The sequence below is a fragment of the Rhinolophus sinicus genome, chromosome 4 (assembly GCF_057876585.1).
Source record: "Rhinolophus sinicus isolate RSI-liver-muscle chromosome 4, RSI-T2T, whole genome shotgun sequence".
NCBI lineage: Eukaryota > Metazoa > Chordata > Mammalia > Chiroptera > Rhinolophidae > Rhinolophus > Rhinolophus sinicus.
The window spans coordinates 26,703,279-26,728,412 of NC_142504.1; the positions used below are offsets into that span (position 1 = coordinate 26,703,279).

The following is a 25,134-nucleotide window of genomic DNA, read 5'->3' on the forward strand; positions in this document are numbered from 1 at the left end:
TGTGCTAAAAAAATGACATACACAGAATGCATAAACCATTTTAAACTAAAGTCACATTATATGGTTACATTTTTAATAGTATAGTCATGAGATAATAATCAACCTAATTTATCACTCTTTTCTTCACCCATAATGCTTCTCTCAAATTGCCTATTTTCAGAACACAGACATATATTAAGTATCTCATAAAAAAAGAAAATGTTTCCAGAGTATTCATATATGGTTCAAAGGAAAACCATAAAGAATTAAACAACTGATAGAGTACCTATGGAAAAAAGGCTGAAGAAACTGGGTTATTCACTTTTTAATAATTTTCTATATTTATTTCTCTCACTTTCTTTCACCAGAGAAATAAGTATTAGGTTGGTGCAAAAGTAATGCGGTTTAACAGGTTAAAAATAATTGCAAAAACTGCAATTACTTTTGCACCAACCTAATAACAGTTCTTTAAAATAAAACAAACTTTGGTTAAATAACAGCATACCCTTTCATAGGACGGTATTAAATATCATAATGAAAGTATTGTTTTGGAGAGGGATGATAAATTCTGAAATCAGTAATTTAATTTTCAGATAATAATACATGTAATAACACACACACATAATTTGTCCTAGCAAACTCACTTTGGGAAAGAAATCAAACAGAAAAATGAATTTTCATCAATAGGGAAATACTACAATAAATTATGGTACATCCACAATATGATATACTTTGTAGCTACTTAAAAGACTGGTTTAGTTCTATATTTGTTGAAAAATTTTACTATGTGCTCTCAAGTTTTTTTTTAAAAGAAGTTTTCAGAGTAACATCTATAATAGATACAACAAAAAGAGGGAAAGATGGAGGGAGGGAGGAGGCAGTCAGTGGGCCCTGAATATTTTGTTTGTACTTAGAAGTATGGATGATTACACACTAAACTGTAATTAATGCCCATTATCTCAAAGGGAAAGGGTTTAGAGTAAGTAGAGAGAAAATAAAATTCCTTTATACATTTGTTAGTTAAATGATGACAAACAATATACATTGCTTTGGTTTAAAAAAATCAATCCGGTAAGTTAACAAATGTGTTCTACCCAGTATGCCATTATCTTTAAAATCAAAGGCTATCTGTATATGCCAGAATATTAGTTTTGCTAATGGTTTTTATTTTTTTCCAGAATATATGTGTATGCGTGAATTTAATTTCTTTGTGAACATTTTGAAGTTTAATTTTTGTAACTTATTTTTAACCACATTTTTAGCAAATAGTAATAGTTGTGAAAATAGCATCTTATAAAATCTTTCTATTATCTCACTTATGTAACGTTACACTCCAAAAAGACAATCGCAAATTGTGCTGTTTTATGTCAAATAATTCTCCATATTCTCTGCTTGAATTTACCTATTGCCATAAAAGAACCTCCCATCTTCCTGACTATGCTCATAGAGCCTGTCTTCTCTTCTGGAATGCCTTGCTCCATTTTTCCCTACTTACTTAAACCTACCCATTCTTTTACACCCCACTGGTTTTACTGGCTACTGCTACTCTTTTAATCCTACACTGAGAGGACCCACTATGTGAAATTCTTGGGAAAACATTATTTCTATGGAACACATTTCTGTGACTTGCTGGTCATGATGACCAGGTGATATGAGTGAGTGAGCAGACTGACTGGGGAGATGGAGGTGGGGAGAGTTTGGGGGAGGTAAGGAAGATAAAAAAGAGAGAGGAAGGAAAAAGTAACTAGCTCTGCAGGCACACTTTACTTATATCACTAACAAAGGCATTAAGTCATTTTCATTTGAAAACATGGGGATATATATCCATACTGCATATTGTCCTGATGAGTTTTTGATCTAGATAACAGTTTTTGCAAGGAATTAAATAAAATGAAGATAAAGAATTGTTGAACTCAAAGTAAACCCTTCCATCTTGTGACATTTGGAAGAAAAAGCAGCAGAGTTAATGTTTCTTAGGAAACTAAATCTAATCCACACTTACAGAGTTCATAAAGAGTGATAAGCTCTCCTACTGAAAAAGGTAGTCAGAAAAAGAAAAAAAAAGAAAAAGGTAGTCCATTGGGGAAAAAGAAAAGACTCAGAAATTCCAAGTTAAATTTTCATTCCTTTAATTGAAATTGCACCTTTTATGACTATTCCTATAATACTGGGAATAGGGAGGAACCAAAGAAGTGTTTAGTCAAACACTATCTGATGCATTTTTAAGTGAGATTCTAAGAAATATGAATGTGTAAAATAAATCCTAGAGTTTTTCATTTTTGTTTTTAAAATAATTGTGTGACAGAGTTCATACCCAGACACTCCATATCAACAGCCAAACTGAGAATCTAATGGTGCAAAATCTTACAAACAATATTTTGGCAATATACTTTCTCTTTCTCAGCATGTTAATAAACTTGTATTAGTTTTATGTGGGACAACTTTATGACTTCATTTCCAATAGAAATGTAGCCTGCCGAAGTTAACAGACATTGATCTTTTAGACCTCTGAGTCTATTCGTACTTTGTTACCTTGTATAATCAGCTCTAGTGATATAATCCAAAGTGACAATAAAAAGTAGGACAATTTCTGGGTTACATGTAATAGGGGAGGTCTACGTCATTACTAAACAAAGCTTTCCTGATTTATTGACGTGTCATTTATGATCAGGGATTATTAGAAGGAAAAAAGAAAAGGCGGACAATGGAGAAAAAAATATTATCTTTAGAGAACAAATAATATCACTGTGAAGACATAATAGGACTAAATGATTTGTATATCACAGTTAACATACAATGTAAAGGGGGAAAGCCATGTTCCTAAAATATTTTATTCATTTTGAAAACAGATTCCTATAATAGAATTCAGTGCTTGGTCACTCTTCCCCTACATTCCTATCCTAACTTTGGATTCTTTTTAATGAAAAAAAGGAGTCAGCAAAACAAAATGCCACCATTAAATCATTTTGCAACATTTTGTGTCAAAAATGTAATGGGAAATGCACACATCAAGGGAAAGGTTACTGTTCTTCCAGAACATCTCTTCACTTGGTTCATGGCTCATTCTTCTACGTAACCGTGCAGGCACTACTGATGGTTTTCTCTCTTGGTTTAATGTGGCATTTGAAGGATTATGGCATTTTCAGGAAACTACAGTGCAGTGATTTTAGTGGTTCTCTGGCTGAAAGTGATACTGTGATTTAGAATAAGTGTGCTGTTTATGTGCAATGGGAAAAGTCAGCTACCAAGTCATCTCACAATGTCAGCCTAATTTTTGATGATGTATTTTCTCAATATTACATGAGGTCAGTCTAGAACGTGAAAGCAGAATTAGAGGAAACTCCTTTTCCATGGGAGCCTGTTGTTGCACAAAAGTACACTATATTTAGTTTTAAATCCTATGAAGTACATTGTAATAGGAAGAGCAAATTCAGAAATTGATACTCTTAATTCATTCCATTTCAGAATATAAATGCTCCTTGAAACAGTTTCAAAAAAAGGATTAAAATTGAGAATTAAAAGAATAATTCTTAAGAATTAAAATGAAAAAAATAATCATACATGCAAAACAATTAAGAGCTGTAAAGTTAGAGTAAATATGAGAAATGCTATAAATACTTACGCAGATAAAATATCATTACCTACAAATATATTCGAGCCTGTTTAAAAGTTCAAGCTATAACATTTTGTTTTATAGAATTAAGAGAACAAACCTTTTCAGATTAAAAGAAAATATTTTCTACTATAAAGAATTCCTCACAAACCTATGCCTCAATTAGTAAAAAAAAAAAAAAAAAAAAAAAAAAAGCAATGGAAAAGTGGTTGCTTTACAATTAACTCACATATTTTTGGTAGGCTATGATCTATAAAATATGTAACTGAAATTAGAAAAATATTATGGGCTAACAATACAATTAAAAATAGCACTGTTGGTGGGAGCTGCTATAATTTATGCTATAAATTATTCAGAATTTCTTACACGTAAATATTTTTCATTTCCCAGTTTCTTTCTCTTCTTCATTCCTATCGTATTATAAAATCATAGTATGTAAAAATTAAAGCGGATAGTCAAATTGATATAATACATTGCTCATTTTATGAATGAAATAACTGTTTCCCAGAAAAGTTGTCTGCATTCCTCATGATGACACAGCCTCTTGTTGGCAGAGGTTTACCTAAAATTCAAACCTCTTAATTTCAGCCCTATGCCCTCCCCACCATTTTTCCTAGTTATTTAAGTTTTCAAGGGAGGCTCACTTTTTCAGCCTATTAAGATAAATATTAAATGCACTACCATTGCGAGAGAGAGAGAGAGAGAGAGAGAGAGAGAGAGAGAGAGAGAGAGAGAGAGAGAGAGATTGTTCCTTAATGAGAAAACTATCATCACGATTTTCCTCCTTAACAACCTCTCCATACATCAACAATATTAAGTGGAAAATTAGTTACACTAATGATGCATACCACACCTAGAGAGTAAGTAAATAAGGTGAAATGAGGGGAAAATGGGGTTTGATAGCTTCTCTTCTCTATTCTTAATCATAAAATAGAAAAAGTGAAACATTTCTGTTCAAGTATCAGTTTTATACACATACACACACACTTTAAAACCTGAACAACATCACCCTAAGTTTATGTAATTCTGAGGTTATGTATCTCTAAGTTTCATGTATGCTGAAGAAAGAATTGACTTGATATAAAACTCAACTAAGGAACAAACTGATATTTATTTTATGAAGATTCTGAAAAGACAATGTTCTTATTGGTTAAGCTTACTAAATTTCAAATGACTGCAATTCTTTGTCTATTATTTTGTATTGTTCTACTCATTTAAACCCCTCCTCTCAAAAAAAAAAAAAAAAAAGAAAGAAAGAAAAAGAAAAACCCCTCAGATCACAGGAAATCCAGAGGCTGACTGTATGCCAGTTATATTGTCTCCAAATTAATCACAAAATGCAAATACTGTGCTTGTGACCGTGCTTTTTTTTTGTAAAACTGACCGTTACTACAAATACTCACCTCTCTAAACTTACACATCATTGTGCCTGTATATTCAGGGATTTCTTCAATCTACAATTACAATAATAATGTGTTGTTCTTTAAGACAAGACATAGGGACTACAAAAGCAGTTAGTAAATAGATGACCACAATTAAAATTAATATTGACCAAAAACGTAAAAATATGGTTGGCATCACAGATTTTCACAAACAGCAACTTTAATTAATATGTATAGTATAATATTAAATGTACGTATTATATATGAGAATTAAATATGTACATACCGTGTTTCCCCAAAAATAAGACCTAGTTGGACAATCAGCTCCACTGCGTTTTTTGGAGCAAAAATTAATGTAAGACCCGGTCTTATTTTACTATAATACAAGACTTGGTCTTATATAATGTAATATAATTTAAGACCGGGTCTTATATTAATTTTTGCTCTAAAAGACGCATTAGAGCTGACTGTCCGGCTAAGTCTTATTTTTGGGGAAACATGATGTATACCATTTTAATATGTATATATACAACATAAATACAATGTAAACACATTTATTCATATGCCCTTTAGATATTAACATATCTTAAAATTATCTGGAAAAAATGTAATCTTATCCCCCAAAAAGGACTAAGTTGTTTCCTTAAAAACAAATATCCCAGATATAACATCTACAAAGATTACATCTATTATTAGTGCTATGATCCTCATTCAATATAAAATATAAAGAATAATTTGATAAAATCTAAAGTTAAAAAGGGAAAAGTAGTTGGTATATTTTAGTAAATCCTTTTACTATCAAAGAAATTGAACAGTATGGCTAGAATACAGATTATAGCAATTAAATCTCAAGACTATATAACACATATAGTCTTGGAAACCGTACAATGAAAACATCAGATATGATCATGAAAGTGATGTCATCATTTAGCCTAGCCTGCACCAAATACATTTACCAGACAAGTCTGTCCAGCCAGGAAGCTGAAATGTAAATTACGCTGAGACAATGGGGTGAAGAGTGTAGGATCTGGAGGTGCACTGCCTGAATTTAGGTATCAGTTCTACCACTTTCTTGCTATGCAACTTTTGGGAAGCTACTTAAGCTCTCTCTGTCTTAGTTTCCTCAATTCAATGGAGATAATAATAATAGTGCTTACCTCCAGGATAGTTCTAAGGATTAAATGATTATGAATATATAAGGTACCTGCTACCTAGTAAGCATTATATAAGCGTTTTATTAGTTATTGTTTGGATGTAGAGCATTTACATTTCCCTAACTACTGTGTCAAGCCCTTTACTTGTATTTATCTCATTAACTTATCTCAGTAGTACTATTGATTATTGCCGTTCTACAGATAAGAAAACTGAGCCACAGGGGAGAAAAAGGCAGAGTTCACAAATAACAGACACCGGTTTCAAACCCAACTGAGTAGGTATAAATCCTCACGCTTAATCATTCATTATACGTGTGTCTCCAAAAATGTAGAAAGACTTTAAAATTTAATAAAATTTAGGCTCTTCCCGTAATTTTAGCAGGCTTCTTTAAAAACAGTAACTAATGTTAAAAATATTGAGTTGAAGAAATAGGGTAATCTTTTCACATTTCGAAACTGACTTCAGTATTTCTTTCATTAGATGTTTTTTTTGTTGAAGAAAAAAAAAAATCCATGATACTTGTTAAAGACAGTAAAGCAGACTATTCAGAACCACGATGATAGCTAATGGGACCACTACAAATGGATTTTTACAGTGGAAGAGAGATTGGGCTGAACTCTGAATACAGCATGAGCAAGTGGGAATTTATAGCCAAAAAGCAGGGTGGGGATCAGTGGATGGAAAATTACTAAGAGTAAACAACAGGGGTAAGGGAATTCTGGCTAAACAGATCTAATAATACTCTTGCTGAAGACAGGCCGGGGTGATTAGACATCACCTGCAGAAAGGTGGGGTTTGGAGAACCTGATCAGATATTTAGGGTGATCAGATATCAAGGGTCAGGGGTTCTGGTTAAACTGACTTAGCAGGGTTCATGCTAAAACTAGCTTTTACAGATGAATGAGCCTAGGGTTGGAGGTTCAGGAAACTGACTATAGTTTGGTCAAGCAAAGAATCTCTATGGCCTTTAGTGCATTAAAAATTTTTGGGAAAAAAATCTAATTTACACATAACCAGAAACATGTTTAATAGTAATATTAAGATGAAAAAACAGGAAAGGAATAGGCTATGGGGAGCCAGTGACAAAAGAACATGTGCAGTGGTTGCCTGAGGCTATAGGTGGCAGGTAGGATTTACAATAAACAGGCACAGCACTTTTTTGTGTGTCTTAATGTTTCTCTTTTTAATTTTCATGCTTGTTTTTGGTTGTCAAACAGACATACAGTTTTATGTAGTTTTCATTTTTTTCTCAAAAGACAGTGATAACGCTTAGTCAGTTAAAATTCTGCCTGATATGTAAACTAATCCTACGGGGAAAATAAGAGTTCTGACTTCCAAGAGTTGATAAATGTCCAAATTCTAAAAATGACAATATCATTTCTATTACCCGTTTTCTTTTCATACTTTTAGGTTAATCAGGCACAGCACTTTCTCAGGTGATGGAAACACTCTAATATTGGGTTGCAGTGATAACTGAACAATTCTATAGACTTATTAAAAATCATTAGAAATCTACAGTTATAAATTTTGAATTTTATGTTATGAACATTACATCTCTGGTTGCTTTTTAAAAAAGAAATATTTGTTACTTATCAAAGGAAGTAGGTGTGTTAATATGACTTATTTTCCATTCCTCGGTAGCTACATGAGAGACAGGGCAACTAGAAAACCGCTTCCACTCTAAGAAACTTAATCAAAAATAATAATAATCACATTATAAATAGTTAGAGTAACCTAGAGAGACATTCTGCTGAAAGTATGTATGTGTTTACAGGAAAGCCTGTGATAGAACGTAAACAAATAGGCAGGGTAGATTTGGGAACTCGGAATATCACATCTGAACATCAGAGCCAGTATGTTAGACATCAAAGATGATGTAGCCTAAGGCCCTCCCCTAAAATAAGAAAACTGAGATCTACAAAGAATAAGTGACTTGCCGAAAATGACAGAACTGGCCAAGTGAAAAGGTTGGACTAGCTGAGATCTCCAAACTCTCAGTGAAGTAATCAACAGTGAACAAAAGCCATTATGTACCTACTGGTTTTTGTTTGACTACAACATGCATATACTATTTTTAAGTTTGTTTTTAAAAGACAAAAAAATAATTTAAATGTTTTTAAAGTAAAAACAAAACAAATCAATCAGGAACTATTTAAAGAAATGTCTCTGTCCTTAAAGAGATTATGAACAAGTGTATAAAGCTACAAATGTGTACAGCTCAAGCAATGTAAATAATTTAACAAGCATTTATTCTGAATTTACTGCCTGCGCCAGATTTTATTAGACTTTGAAAACCATCAGGAATAAATGGAAGACCAAGTATCTGCCCTTATTTAGTGGAAAATAAAAATAATTCGTAGACGATTTCTAAGCAAGTGGATGACAGCATGATGTAGGATTTTATGTGGGACTCAAGGGCCATCAAAGCAAGAAAATGGTCATTATGTGATCATATCCATCAGGAAAGATACATGAAAGAAGTAAATACTAATCTATTCTTAAAGGGAAGAAGAAAATATGATCCAAAATATTACAGGAAGCAGAAAGCATTAAGCAAATAGTTACGGTGCACTCAAGGGATAAGTATCACTCAAGTGATAAGTATGACTGAGATGAAATGAATAAATTCCTTGAAAAACATCTTACAAGACAAAAAGAAATTCTATAGCTCTGTATCTATTTTAAAAATTGAATTAATTTTTAAGCTTCCAACAAAGAAAACTCTAGTCCAGATGGTTTTACTGGGGAATTCAACAAAAATTCAATGAAGACATAATATCAATCTTAAACAAATGCTTTAAAAAAAGAGAGTGAGAGGAACACTTTCTAAGGCCTTTTAGAAGGCCAGTATAACCTCATAACAAAACCTGATACTTTACAAGAAAAAAAAAAAAATAACAGAACAATACTTTCATGAATAGAGACACAAAACCTTTACCATAAAATGAATTCCAAAAATATAGAAAAGAAACAATTCCTCACAACCAGGAGAAGTTTATCCCAGGATTGCAAGGTTGGTACAACTTTTGAGGCCTCCTTATGCAGGGGAAGGAGGAGCTAGACTAAAATATTTCTCATGCACCTCTGCCAAGATCTCCTTATGGAGGGGTCTTAAAAAAACTTTTATCCATTGACTCAGTACTTTTTGATTTTCTAGCCCTTTTTCCTCTCCTTCCCTCCCATCCCCTGGGTCCATAAAACAGCAACAGTCTTTTGTTCATGACCTGTCAACAGGGACATGAACGCCCCACACCCCACCCAATGTCTGCAGTGATCCATCTGACCCATGCCCAGTGCTATTTAGTAGGGAAAAATGGAACATTTGGGGAACCAGCAACCATTCCTGTTTGGCTTCTTGCTTATGCTATTGCAATAAATAAGTAATTTTATCTGTAATTTTCAGTTTGGTTAGTGGTCCTAACTGACCACCTCAACAGCTGGCGGCTCTTGACACTTGCGTAAACATTTAAAAATTTTATTTATAATTTTCCTATACGTGAAATAAGCCAGACAGAAAAAGTAGAGAACCATATGATTTCACTGATATGTGGTATATAAACCTGAAAACAACAAAGGAACAAGACAAACAAATGAAGAAACAAAAACTCATAGACATAGACAATAGTTTAGTGGTTACCACAGGGGAAGGGAGAAGGGGGGAGTGGTAGATGAGAGTAAAAGAGATCAAATATATGGTGATGGAAGGAGAACTGACTCTGAGTGGTGAACACACAATGTGATATATAGACAATGCATTACAGAATTGTACACCTGAAATCTATGTAACTTTACTAACAATTGTCACCCCAATAAAATTTAATTAAAAAAAATTCCTATACAATAGCATCAAAAAACATTAAATACTTTGGAATACATTTAATAATAGACATGTATACTTCCACAGTGAAAACTACAAAAACATTGATGAGGAAAAAAAAGATAACTGAATAAATGTAGAGATATACCAAGTTCATGGATTAGAAGATATTTATGTTAATGATCCCCAAATTCAAACACAAAGCTAATCATAATCCCAGTAGGCTTTAAAAAACATATATGGTTAAACACAAATAACATACAATTTATCATTTTAACCATGTTAAGTGTACAGGTTGGAGGCATTTAGTACATTCGTACTGTTGTGCGACCATTACCACCATCCATCTCAAGAATGCTTTCATTTTCCCCAACTGCAACTCTGTACCCAGTAAACACGAACTACCCAGTCACCATGCCCCTGGCAACCACCATTCTACTTTGTCTCTATGAATTTTACTATTCTAATTCCCTTACATTAAATGGGATCATACAATATTTATCTTTTTATGATTGGCTTATTTCACTCAACGTAAGGTCTTCAAGGTTCATTCTTGTCACGGAATTTGTCAGGGTTTCCTTCCTTTTTAAGGATGAATAATATCCCATTATATATTTATATAATATCCCATATATACATTTTGTTTATTATCCATTCATCCATCAATTGACACTTGGGCTGCTTCCACGTTTTGGCTGTTGCCAATAATACTGCTATGATCATGGATGTACAGTATCTCTTTGAGTCCCTGATTTCGATTTACTTGAGGATATTCCCAGAAGTGAAATTGCTGAACCACATGGCAATTCTAATTTAAATCTTTGAGGAACCGCCAAGCTGTTTTCCATAGTGGATGCACCAATTTACAATTCCACCAACAGTGTACAAAGGTTCCAATTTGTCCACATCCTCACCAACATCTGTTATTTTGTTCATTTTTGTTTTCTAATAACGATTCTAATGGATTTGAAGTGGTGTCTCATTGTAGTTTTGATTTGAATTTCCCTAATGATTAGTTATGTTGAACATCTTTTCATGTGCTTATTGGCCTTTTGTATATCTTTTTTTGGAGAAATGTTTATTCAAGTCCTTTGCTCATTTTTAATCAGGTTTTTTTGTTGTTGTTGATGAGTTGTAGTTCTTTATGTACTCTGGATAATCCCTTATCAGATATATGATTTGCAAATATTTTCTTCTATTTTGTGGGTTGCTTTTTCACTATGTTAATAGTGTCCTTTGATACACACAAGTTTTTCATTTTGAATGAAATCCAACTTATCTATTTTTGTTGTTGCTGCCTGTGTTTTGTGTGTGTTTTTTGTTTTTTTTTTTTTGTATCATATCCAGGCTTTCTCTTTTTCAATGAAAACGGGCAAGCTGCTTCTGACACTTAAATGCAATGCAAAGGATCTGGAATAACAAAAGAGCTTACTTAAGGCCTCAACTGTCAAGACAATTGGTACTGGTGTAGAAAAAATACATAGCTTACTTGGTAAGAATACAAAATCTAGAAATTAGACCCACATTTAAAAAGTCAATTGACTTTTAACACTGGCACCAAAGCAATTTAATATGGTAAGGCAAGCATTTCAACAAAATGAGTTGGAAAACTGGAAACCCAAACAGGATGATACACTTTCCTTAACTCTACCTGAGACCATAAACAAAAATTAATTTCAGATGGATCACATATTTCAATATAAAAGTTAAAATCATAGAACTTCTATAATATAAGAAAATAAAGGAGCTAATCTTTGTGACCTAGACCTAGGCAAAGAATTCTTAGATAGGAAACAAAAGCAGTAATCATAAAAGAAAATATTGCTAAGTTGGACTTCAGCAAAATTAGTATCTTTTGTTCTTTAAATAAGACCATTAAGAAAAACAAATAGGCAAACCACAAATAAGGAGCATATGCTTGAAAAACCTATGTGTAAAAGGACTCACATCCAGAATGCATTAAAAACTCCTACAATTCAATACTAAACATACAACTCAATTTTTTTTTAAATGAGAAAAAGAGTTAGCTCACAAAGAAATACATAAAAATAGCCAGTGAGTGCATAAAAATATGCTGGATATCATTATGTATCAGGGTAATACAAACTAAAACCACAGAGGGATTCCCTCAGCACCCATTCAAATGGCAGACATCAAATAAAAACTAAAAATGCCATTTATGTGAAATTCTACAAAAGGCAAAACTAATGTATGGTGAAAAATATAGAAAAGGGGTTGCCTTTGAGAAGGACTCACTGGGAAAGCACACAGCTTTGCAGGAATGATGAAAATATACTACATCTTAATAGAAACGGGGGTTATGTGAATGCATGCTTTTCTTAAAATTCACCAATATTTTTACTTAACATTTATGCATAGCATTGCATGTAACTTTTAACACACACACACACATTACTGAATTTAGTAGATTTACGTTTTGCAGTGGTTTGGGTTGGCAATTCTAAAACTCCTTCCTATATATTCTAAGCTTGAACAAATAGGTACACACATTGCTCTGACAACCTAAATGTTAGGAAACTGGACAAACAATTTATAAATAAATGTTAATAAATGGAAGCAGCATTTCCATGAAATTGTTCCAGCTTGTTTCATCACTTCATCACTACTTTAAAATTTACAACTGTAGGGAACTTAGTTGGATTGTTGTTATTCTATGTAGTTTACAAAGTCTGGATTTAAAAACACTGAAAAAAAGCACATATGATTAAGTTTCTATTTAGGTACAGCCATTTTCTTTTACTTAACTTTTAATTTTTTGTTTTTTCCATCCAAATTACCAAGATTGTAGTTCACCAATATATCTATTCTTAAAAACATATCAGCAAGGGTAATATTTTAAAAGACTTTAAATAGTTGTAATATTTGCTTTCTTTCCTACTTACATTTAATAAAAAAGGAAAGAAAAACATATTTGATAATCAATGCTCGGGCTGCTTTCTTTACACATTCTAGCACTGTTGGTATATTAAATATTGGCTTTCTTATAGAATTTTACTTCTGGTATTGACCTGATTCAATTAATAGCTTTTAAAAAGTTAATACAATTAAATGACCAGATTTTCAAAACTAACAATACATTAAGTTTTCAAAACTAAAAGAGACTTCATAAGGTAATTTCTCTTTTAAAAATATCAAAATAAAAATAAATTGACTGCTAAACAAATTAGAAATTTATGAATATTTTATCAAACTAGGAATATAATTATGTTACAATAGGCGTTCCTAATTTTACGAACTTTTACTTAAATTTACATGAAATTATTTGGTAATCATATCAGAATTTCCTTGAAAAGCAACTCTGTAACAGTTATTCAAAAAATAAAGTAAAGGTGTCTAATATATATATATATGTAAAGGTGTCTAATATATATATATATGTTTTTACATATATATATGTAAAAAACCTAAGAAAAAGGTTCAAAGAGGTCATAGTTATATTCCTTTGTTTAAATTTTCAAATAATTTCTAATGCTTCATCAGTTGGGATCTAGAATTCCAGGCTTTTCTTCCCTTTTGATGTGAACTCTGTTAAAAGTGGTAGGCAGCATTATTTCTTCAGGCTAAGAGGTACAGGAAGTCCATATGTCTTCTGAGACAACTTGACATGCTACTTTATCTCTACCTTTTATATAAAAGTTAAGATTTTTACATAAAAGTTAAGATTTTTACATAAAAGTTAAGATTTAATATCTTGCCAATGGTTCCTTAATGCAACTCAGAAGTCAGATGTTTAAAACGTGAAATAAATAAAAGAGCTAAACAGACATCCAAATCTTGTAACCAAAATGGTTCAATTACTATATAATTTGCCATATATTCAAATAAGGAGAATATAGCAAGCATTTAATAGTTTGGATTTAACTGTAACAGGGAAATTGCTTCATAGATCATTTCCTACCTTCAATGATTCTGAATAATGGCTACAATACAAAATAAAATTAAAGATGCTAGGGTCCTTACTTTTGGAAAATCTTTTCTCTCCTTTATCTCCCAATAGGTTAAGAAAATGTGTCACACTGAGTTTACACAGTTAAGATAAAACTGGGGGTCTAAAACTTTGGTTTTATTCCTAATTTGATAGCCTGATAAAGACTTACGCAGAAGAAAGGCCCACCTATCTCTGAAATCTATCTTTTGAAAATCAAATGTGTTCAAGGAGAGAAATCACTTCATTTCTATTTTACATTGATGGATTAACTGACTCATCTCAAATCTGTGGTTCCTATTTCCTTACCTAAAACACAGAAAATATTCAACTACTATTCTTTAGTGACAAAAAAAGCAATCCTCCTTGATTACATTTTTAAACATCTTCATCAAATATTTAGTGACCAATTTGTTCTAGGAGTAAAATATAATATTAAAAGTTTTGTATTAATTCAGCAAAGAATACTCAGCTCTTACTTATGTGGAGTAGTCATTCATTATCAAGCATTTATTGAGTATTAAATGTGCCAGTAACTGTGGAAATAAAAACAAATAAGATATTGCTAAGTGGGCGCATAACTACCGCCAACAAAGAACATCCATCACTAAGAAATAAATACCTAAAAAAACTCACAATTTCAAGACGGAGTTTCAATTTGGCCTTTAGCATTTAATTACACTAAATATCAAAGAAATATATTTTAATTGGAAACTTCCTAGATAATTTTTAATTAAATTTAAAAAGATGGCAAAAAAGAAGCACTAATTTTTAAAAAGTCCATGAGATACTGTAAATCATCTTTCTCTTTAAGACCTTGATAATTTTCATATTTTCCATGTCTAGTAGAAATAGTTCAGTCTAATCATTTTAGAGAACATGTTTCAACAAACTCAATTTTTTTGTCCCCCATATTCTAAAAATAATTATATACAAAAACAGGGCATGCACATTCTCTAACAGGTTTAAAAAATAAGCATTTATTATAACTGGAACGTATTTACCAATTGGAATCCGTATTTCAGCGTCCACATACATATATACAGAGGGTGCCAAAAACATGTATACACATTTTAAGGAAGGAAAACTACTAAAATTGTAATAATATATACCGATAACAAAAGATGAATACAAGTCACGTTTGACTTCTGCAATTACAAGAGGTGCTCAAAGTGGTTACCATCAGCATCCAGACACTTCTGATTATGGCGAACGACTGCTGGAGCAAAGTCGACCAAAGTGTCCACTTTTATACATTTTTTGGCACCCCCTGGTATCCTTTGTATTACTAAATAATATCATTGCCCTACTATTTCACTCAGAAAGAATTTACTTTCACTCCGTAATTATTCACAAAATCCCTAATGCAGCAGAGATTGATTTTGATCATGTACAATAAAAGGGAAAAATTGAGACACAGAAATACTAAATTACTTGTCAAAGACCTGAAAAAAACTTAGGCACAACAGAAAACAATAGTTGAAACCCACTATTAACAGTTAACTGATAAACTGAATGCGATTTTCCAATGATATTAAAAAATTATACATGAAAATTCAATATACACATATACAAACAGCTGAAAAATCCAGAAAAATAATTAAGAAGGAATTTATATAGCCTGAATTACATAGAGAAGTGTGGTTTCAAAATCAACGCTGCTGAACAGCAGGTTCTAGTGAGTCATGTACATCTGTTCAAAGGAACTTGAGAAAATAAATACAATATATTCAATAAAAGACTATTAATTAAATTATGACCCAAGAAGTTTAATCTTATAAGAGAACCTAGTAGACATATATAATAAGTATAATGTATCGCTGACCAAGCAGTGAAATATATCTTTAGGGAAAATAAACTCTAATTTGAAATGTCTTAAAATTAAAGTTACAAAAAAATTGCATGTGTACACAATATTTAAGATGCAACTTAATCAAAAACGTGTGGACTTTTTAGGGGATTTGCAAACAATGATGGTTCCAATTACAAAATAAAAGAGATGTTAAGGGAAATGGCAGCTATTAGCTTATAAGATTACCTTTTTAAACACATTAAATTCTACATAAAATTCCTCTTTAACTCAAGAGCAATAGTGCTTCAAATTAATGTTTTTTTCTTTACAGAACAGTCACATTATAACCAAAAAAACATTTTATGGCATTGCTTTATATCCAGCTTATTTTGTCCTCAAAAGCATTAATATATAGTATTTATAAAATATTTAAGTCCCTCTTCATTACCTCTTTAAAACCTTTGCAGAAAATCTGTGATGTTATCTTCATAACAAGGCAAAAATCAAGGAAGAAGACTTTATATATCCATCATTTTAGAGTAACAAAAATATCTTTACCTTCCAGAAGACTTTCACAAAATCCCAAACACTGGCGTGTTATAATAATGCAATTGAAAAAATGAATAATTTATAACAGAAACTAATTAAATAAGTGAGAGAAAAGACTAATATTCAAAAATTGTGTCAAGAATTAAAGAAAAATGATACTTATTTTTTTAAGACAACTAAAAAATGTGTGTTGAAGATGCTCTTGTTACAAAATGCTTTCTCATATAATAATTGTATTTATTTCCTGGGTTCTTTCTTTCAAATACATGACCATATAAATAAATAAAAATCTAGTAAAAATGTATAGGTCTTATAGCAAAAAGTCCTAAATCAAGCTACTATATTAAAAAATATAAATAAGAGGGTAGATATTTCCAGTTTCAAATAACTAAAAAGAAGAGAACCAGCTCTCCAAGTTTTTAACTATTGTTTCAAATTAGTCACGCCCGACAATGCCACTGTCAAACCCAAGGAAATTCCCTACAGAATGAGTTTTTGTCCAGATTGTTCTTATGTTTTTTCCTTTTGTTTATTAGTTTTTGTTCTTTTGTTGTTTTCTGCACGCCATTATGTTATGCTTATGCATGGAAAAGTTTTTTATATAAATCAGATAACTATACTGTGGTCAAAATTGTTCACACGTATCTTCTGATATTAGAACTACTTTATCTTAAATTTAAATGAATTTAACCTCCAGGAGAGCTCTCATGATATCCAAAAAACACTTGCCAAATGTTATAGATTTCTTAACTTTGTTGAAGCACTTTGTATTTCTTCACTGGAATTTTAATTTTCTCATTATCTTCTTCAATGGTAGTATTTAAAAAAAAGTCACAAAATTTAAAACTGCATGCCTTTATTTGAGGAATTAAAACAAATGGAAATTATATTTTAATGGCAAATAAACTTTATCATTTTGGAAGCAAATATTTAAAATCATATAACAGTACTAATATATGTTTTATGAATTTATTGTTTATAAAACAGTTAGTTTCAGTGCCCTCAGTTAATTTAATAGGGGTTTATCAAAAGACAATTGAGAGAAATCAGTTCCTCTAACATACTAAAAGATTATTTCTGTCACTATCCTTTGAAAGAGTGAAACCTCTTTTAAATGAGATCTCCTTTGCTCACCCACCCCACTCCTCCATCTCACCCAGGGCTTTGAGTAATTTCTTCATCTCAGCAAAAGAGGCAAATGGCTAAAATGGCAGTGTCTGGACCATCAGGAATAGCCACTGTGCAACGTCAGCTGAAATTCCTGATTAGCATTATGTCTGCTAAAAAAAAAAAAAAAAAGTACCAAAACAAAACAAAGAAACAAAGAAGAAAACAAAACAAAAAAACAAACAAAAAAATCTATCTAGGCCATCTTTTCATCTTTCTTTATTTCATAAGAGAAGCATTTAACACATTCGTTTAGATAAACGGCAAGGATCTCGTCAATAAAAGTATCTTACCATTATTGCTAATAAACTTCAACTTTTATAACATGCTAACAGAACTTAGTAATGTTATTGTTTTATGAGATAAAACATAATAATCCTAGTACAAAAGTGTTTGGATCAAATTGTTTTTGTGGCCTCTATGTACAGAGTCTTGTCAATTTCTTTTGTCAAAAGAAAATTAATTCTCTACTGTTCAAAATACAGATTATCACTCTTTATTACGTCTAAATCCAGAGAATAACCATGTGTGGCAGGTTAATAAGTGGATGAAATCTGCTTCTTGAGTACTATTTACACTAAATAAGATTTTAGGCAAGATCCTATATTGTGATTTTTTCCCCATTATATCTGTGATAAGAAAATGATGAAAATGGAAGCTTAATTCCCTAAAGACAAGCTCTCATCATGCAACTTACCTGACTAGATTTTCATTGTCTCCAGTTCCCTTGCAAGTTGCACATTCAGTTCTTAAATCTTCAGCCTTGGGCTTCTTTTGTAACACAGACTGCCTTTGTCTTCTCTCTCTAGGAACTCTTTCCTGCCATACCAGGGACAAAACAAACATAAAACAAAATAAGGATATAAAAAAAACAGAAATAATTTTGAGCAAGAAAGTTTCTCAAAGTTTAGATTGTAAAGAATGCTTAACTTATTCCAACCTCATGTTTTTCTTCATCAGGAATGAAGCTTCGTTTTCGTCCTCTAGTCCTCTAAAAAAAGAAAAAGAAAAACAAAATCTACAAAAATATCTAATGTTTAATTAGTAATAAAAATAAATTTTCTGTTAAATGTTACTGCTTAAGTTAAGCACTTGGAAAATTAGTATTTCTAATTAATGCTGTATTGCTCTATTGCACTTTGTTACAATCAATGCAACAGGAAATAAAAACACACAAATTAAATACACTTTACAACAGCACTTTACTTTTAAAAAACACAAGTATCTGATAGGACAAATAAGTTCTCCAAAATTAGTTTCAAGATTTTTTTTTCAACACTTCATATATGTCACACAATTATAATTTATGCAGAGCATTTAAATTTTTCTAACTTATAGTATATGACTTCTACAGCTGAAATGCTAAACCTGGATTCATACCTATCTAGTCTATCGTGTGTGTGTGTGTGTGTGTGTGTGTGTGTGTGTGTGTAACATAAACGATCAATTTTTCACAGCCATAAAAAGTAGGAGGAAAAGATCTCAGATGTATACAAATCCTAGTTAAAATAAAATTGAAACATGATATAAATGACTTATTAAAATTTACATCCTATATTTCAGAACACTTTAACCATTTGAAAGACAACACCCAAACGTTTAAAAGTAATAAAGTACAAAGTAGAAAATTATTTGCAGCCAATACGTTAAAAATCTCCACCCACAATGCACAGCCTCTGTAGACCTACAGTATAATCCCACAGGCAGATCGACCACCGCTATTTAGAGACTGAAAGCTGGAAGCAAAAGGAGGCACCAATCCCACAAATTAGTGTGTTGAGATCAAGGAACATTCAGGTTAGAGTAGTTACTAAATAATTCTAAACAGAATTGCTGTCTAATATAAATAGATCAATGTTTTCCTAAATTACTGTCATTTCAATTCTTCATAATACAGAGTCCTTGTTATTTAAATGCCATGGCTAATTGCATACTGTTTAATCTGCCCCTAGATAACCAAGACTTGACTCAAATAATCATTCAAAAAAACTAAATTTATAGACATATTCATTTACATTTGTATTGCTAATCAGTACGTTTTAACTATCTTATGTAAGAAATTAGGAAAAGAATTTTTCTGTAAGACTGTATCCAGGAAAAGTCTTTAAATGCAGACCCTACATCTACTCTTACTTCCAAAGAACAATGAGCCTTGCTCCTTAAAATATCTGTCACGGCTCTGCTCATAGGCACTGATACTTCCCTTGAGCTTGTTAGAAATGTAGAATCTTAATTCTCACCACAACATACTGAATTGGAATCTGTCTTTTAACAAGATCTCAAGTAAGTCATACACACATGAAAGTTTGAGAAATTCACTGAAGTGCCGTCCTCAATATTGACAACACTTATCCAAGTTCTAACTAAAACTTTCTGTCTAGCTCTTTACATATCCATCTTTCCCTTCTTTGACATTCCTGTTCTTTATGCTTCAATTTCTGTCCCCCAACACAGTTCATCCCCAAACTGGTAAGGACCATGTCATACTCAACTTTCTAAACCAAATTAAGCTTAATACAATATGTATTACATAAAGGCTTAATAAATTTGTTTTAATAAAATAAATAACAAATGTTTAGATTGAAACTCATAAATGATTATGCTAGATAATACAAATAATAAACCAATTGACAAAAAGGATACATTATCGTTTCCTTCTCTAGTAGACTGTTTTTCAATATGCATAATTTATATATATATATATAGGGCATATCAATAAGGTGATCTGAATTAATAACCAATTACAAAAGGAAAATATTCAAATTACTCATTTTAGTTCTATAAACATCACATAATGCTCAAAAGGCCTTCACACATCCCCATCTTTCTCTTCATTCAACCCATCTTTTAGGTAATGAAGTAGCAAATGAGTCATTTAGTTTTTGAATCATCTAATCAATGAATTAATTTTTGAAGTATGTATGTTAAAGCTCCAAGTTCATATTTTCAATTCTTTTGAAGATATGTAATTATTTACCATTTCTGATGAACACTTTGAATCTTCAAGCATCTGGAATGACCCCATCAATTGGAAGTTTTTCATAACTATACTGCAAAATTAGTATCATAAGGAGCAATAATGCCAATTAGTGATCCTAACACACAATGGCATAGTTATGTTTCTCCATATTTATAAATTCCTTCTTACATAACTATATATGTATATTTATTAAAGTGCTATTTTTAAAATGAATAAGTGCATTTATAATTATCTAAAACAGTAATTTTAAATTAAGTGCATTTATTACCAAATGGTTAACCATTGACGCATTCCTGGAGTAATTTTAAATAACTAAACATAAGCAACATAACAATTTCTAGCCAGAAAAACAGTTACAAGCAACAGGAAATTATAGCATGTTAGAGGTTGGAAAAGTCAGTGCAGAGAAGTGACTTGATGATCACACAGCTGATGACTGACAGAGGTAAAACTCAAACCCAGGTGTCTCAACTCTCAATTCAGTGATTTTCCTTGCATGCCAAATTCAAGATTAATAATTTAATCCCAAATAGAGATGAGCAAAATTATCACAAGAAAACAAATACCCTCATTTGAACACTTAAACTGTAAATCATAATGCTAAATGAAGAATTACTACATTTTGAAACAAGTAAATTAGAGAATTATACCCAATGGAAAGGAGACCTTAATACCTCAAAGTAACACTATACGCTACTCAACTTGGTACCCTATGCAGTATAATGACTAACATGATCTATTACCACAGTAAATTATAGCAAGCTTATCATTTATCACACCACTAATATTTCCAAAGAAAAAAAGGGATTTAATCCAAACACAACTCTTCACAATACCAAATCCTCCAACCAAGAAAATGCTGAGAGCTGTGGGTTTCTTTCTAGTTTTAATAAAGTAGTAGCAACTGTAACCATGACAACTCATAACTGCCTATGATCACAACAAACAAAACATCTTAAACATGTTGTCCCAGAATGAATCAGAAAATGTAAGTACGGTTAAAAAGAGGGAGAAATTATGTTTAAAAAAAAAAAAAAAGGAAAAAGAAATACAAAATCATGTTTGGCTCATCTAACAAATTTCAGTTATCAAAGAGCTTGCCCCATCTTAGATGTATAGAAGTATTCATAACCAGGTGTTTATTTCATGATGTACAAGGAGGCTGACACTATTAAAGAAATAAAATGAAACAGCAGATTGTAAATAACATGTGGAAAGAAGACTCTTTTTGAAAAGTATGTGCTTGAAAACAACACAGATACATTATCTAGAAGTTCCAAATGATCAATTGAAGGTTCAATTCCAAATTGTTAGAAAATAATGAAATATTTTTAGTTATCAGACATCATTTTAAGAGCTTATTCATCTGAAATAAATAATTAAATGTTTCAATAACCACTCCTTTGGACTAGAAGATATGTAACAAATTTAAATTAATTCTTTAGAGCTGTTTTTTTTTAAATTTACAATTAAGTTTCAAACGTGATGATTTCAAAGGTTAGAGTAATTCATTTGACAAATGAACTAAATTTAAAACTAAAAGACAGTGCCTCCACATCTTTAATATCATAAGATGGGTTTCACAAATTCATTTGTACACTGTTTTCTCTAAATTTAACACTAATCATTATGATGACAAGTCAACATTTATACAAAAGACAATAAATAAACCATTATAGCAATTATAAGATAAAACATAAGGAATGCCTCCCTTATAATTTATATATACAAAGAGAAAATACTTGTTCTTGAGCAAAATTCCAAATTCAACGCTAATTCGAATAATTAAATCAAACCTTGAAAATCTCCGTCAAGCTAAATATTTTCATATTTATACTCAGTATTAAATGTCAGCAGCTGTCTGGCAGCTTTTCAAAATGCTTAAATATAAATCACACACACATACACACACACGGTGCAAAAAAATGTATACATATTTAAGAAAGGAAAACTGTATTAAAATTGTAATACTCAATATATACCAACAACAAAAGATGAATACAAGTTACGTTTGACTTCTGCAGTTACAAGAGTTGCTCAAAGTGGTTCCCATCAGCGTCTAGACACTTTTGATCATGGCGAACTACTGCTTGAGCAATGTTGACCGAAGTGTCCACTTGTATACATTTTCTTTGGCATCAGGCGTGCCAAAAAAAATGTACACACATTTTAAGAAAGGAACAACTATTAAAATTGTAATACTCAATATATACCGATAACAAAAGATGAATACAAGTCATGTTTATACATGTGTATTTATAATTATATAAAACAGTAATTTTAAATTAAGTGCATCTATTACCAAATGGTAACCGGGTTACCCTGGTATATATATATATATAATTACCAGGGTAATATGTGTATATATATGTATATATACACACATATTATATATATAATATGTAGGTATTTTATATATATATTAAAAAATAAGTTATTTGTTTTCCAATTATAGAACAATATATTGAAAATAATCATATATTAAAGCTCATAAAATATTCAAAATAAATGTTTACACACACACACACACACACACAGTTGAACAAGATATCACCTGTTTCTGTTGGCTATTGGCATACAACAGATGAAATGGTGATCACCGAAAGTACTTTCCCTTCTTGTCAATTGGCTGTATAGTTTATTATCTAATTTAATTTGTATTAAAAGAATTAGGAAAATAAGTGGAAGAATAAAAAGAAAATCATGACCAATTTGGCTTAACATTATAAATAAAAATAACCACAAGCCTGAAAATATAACATAAAAAACATATTTTATATAACAAACAAATATTCCTGTAAAACCCTTCTCACAGATAATGGTATATTCAAAGTATATAAAATCCTGAAGTTCTGCCTATTCTTCATTCTCTTTATTTCATACTCCTGGAAATAAATAAAATGATGCATTTCCAAGACGCAGAAAGCACAGTAGGAGCCTTTGGGTTCTGAGTAAGATTACCTGAGCTAAGGACACCCACACTGAATCTCTTTCCTCCAAGTGAGCCAAAGTGAGTTAAGTATGGTCCAGTTCCACCACAAACATTTTGCCAGGGTTTCTACTAAGGATGACAGACAGAGGTTATATAATCTGTTTAGTACCTCAGAGGTCACCTTGGGTCTCGTAATAGACTCAATAATAGCTCTGATACCTAAAGCTCCCATGTACCAACCATTCTTTGCCAAACTATAATAATTTAATTAAAACTATACAAAGATAAGTAAATTAAGACATGGATACAATACATAGTAACCTTTGAGTCATTTCAATAGGGCTGAATCCAAATGTTTCTATATTTCCAAAGTAACATCAAAAATATTATAATAAATTAAATTAAAAACTAAAAATATATATTAAAAATATTTCATATTTTCTAATTCTCAGAACTTAAGCTCCAACTTTGCTAATAGGATACTACTTTGCATGTGTAAAACTAATTTAAAAACAAATCTAGTAAGAGTAGACTCCAGGATATTTGAATATCTCTCAAATGAAGACTGCCACTTGGAACAAGCTATTGACTTAAGTGTTAAGTAAAATGGAAAACAGATTAATCATATGTTTAATGATTTATATTTCCAAAATATTTATCTATAAGAAAAGATGCATCCTGAAAAACAACATGGTTTCAAAGCTGCTAAAAAAGTACTTTGACATTTTATTGTGTTTATTTTCAAAAAAAAAAAAAAAGATATACAAAACAAAATAAAAATGTATGAGACAGGAAGAAAGATCTGACAACTTCAAAGAAAGTAGAAGGTGATGCATGTGTGTAAAGACAATGGAAAGACAGGTACCAACAAGTCCTTTGGCACTTCTATAAAAGATGAAAAGTCACTAAATGACATAGTGTGTAAAGAAAATGAAAAGAAAACCTGAAAGCTTTCAAGTTACATTAAAGTTATTAGAAAATATACCAAAAAGTACAAACATCAATTTTAAAGTAACTTCAAAGAGGACATAGGTAAGCTAATTTATATTTTCTTCAAAAGTAATTTACTTCCCTAAGAGCAAGTGAAAAGTTTCCACCTAAAAAATAATGCAGAGAAAATGTCTAAGTAACAGATACTTAAACAGAAGTATCCCAGGCTGCTTTTACAGTAATTCTCTAGTTTCACCAATAAGTTATGATTAATATACAACGAGGAAGGGACCAATTTCATTCCTAACAATAAAGAGCTAGAAAAAAGACCCTTCCAAAGTACCCTGACTTCAGATGCATAACCACAGTAGGAGATGGAAAGAACTCATTTGTGAAATACTCACTAAGTACCTACTGTGAACCAAACCTAGTGGTATGTTGTGGACATAGAGTGGACAGCTCCTGTCCATGTGGATTTCAGGTCTGTGAGTCTACAGACACCAAACAATTACATGAAAAATTACTTATAAATATGGTAAATGCAGCTGAAGTGAAGTAAAAGATTAAAATCACACACTGCTCAGATTTTTAAAAATCTCAACTACTAAAATCAAAATTGCTCTTAAAGAGTGAGTCATATTTTTAATGCCCTTCATAATAAAACTACATACACGTTAAAGATGAGGATAGAGAAAATGCGTAACAAGTTTTAAAAAAATAAATTCTCAAAGGAACACATTTAAGTCTGATGCTGGCAACCCACAGGCGGGAATGGAAAAAGACCAAGTTCAGATTGGCAAAAGAGTGAAAATAATCAAGTATGATAGTAAAAGCATTACTGAAATGACTAAACATAGAATCCATATAAGATACTGGGATTGTAAGTGATGGC

At 31.3% G+C, this 25,134-nt stretch overlaps 1 protein-coding gene across 10 annotated transcripts in view; it reads right to left on the bottom strand.

The window, feature by feature from the left end:
• Positions 1–25,134, bottom strand: part of PHF14 (PHD finger protein 14) — a 175,300-nt gene that overhangs the window by 82,736 nt on the left and 67,430 nt on the right. For 8 of the 10 annotated variants that reach the window (XR_012498888.2, XR_016021070.1, XM_074340778.2 and 5 more), the window contains exons 15-16: positions 18,341–18,391; positions 18,098–18,219 (exon numbers count right to left, since the gene is read on the bottom strand). Coding sequence is in view for 8 of the 10 variants with exons in the window: in XM_074340778.2 (XP_074196879.1) it covers positions 18,098–18,219; positions 18,341–18,391 (173 nt within the window). In the remaining 2 variants the exon portion in view is untranslated. Of the gene's footprint in view, positions 1–14,852; positions 17,514–18,097; positions 18,220–18,340; positions 18,392–25,134 lie in introns of those variants that run through there. The other 2 variants (XM_074340782.2, XM_074340779.2) reach the window with 2 other exon arrangements.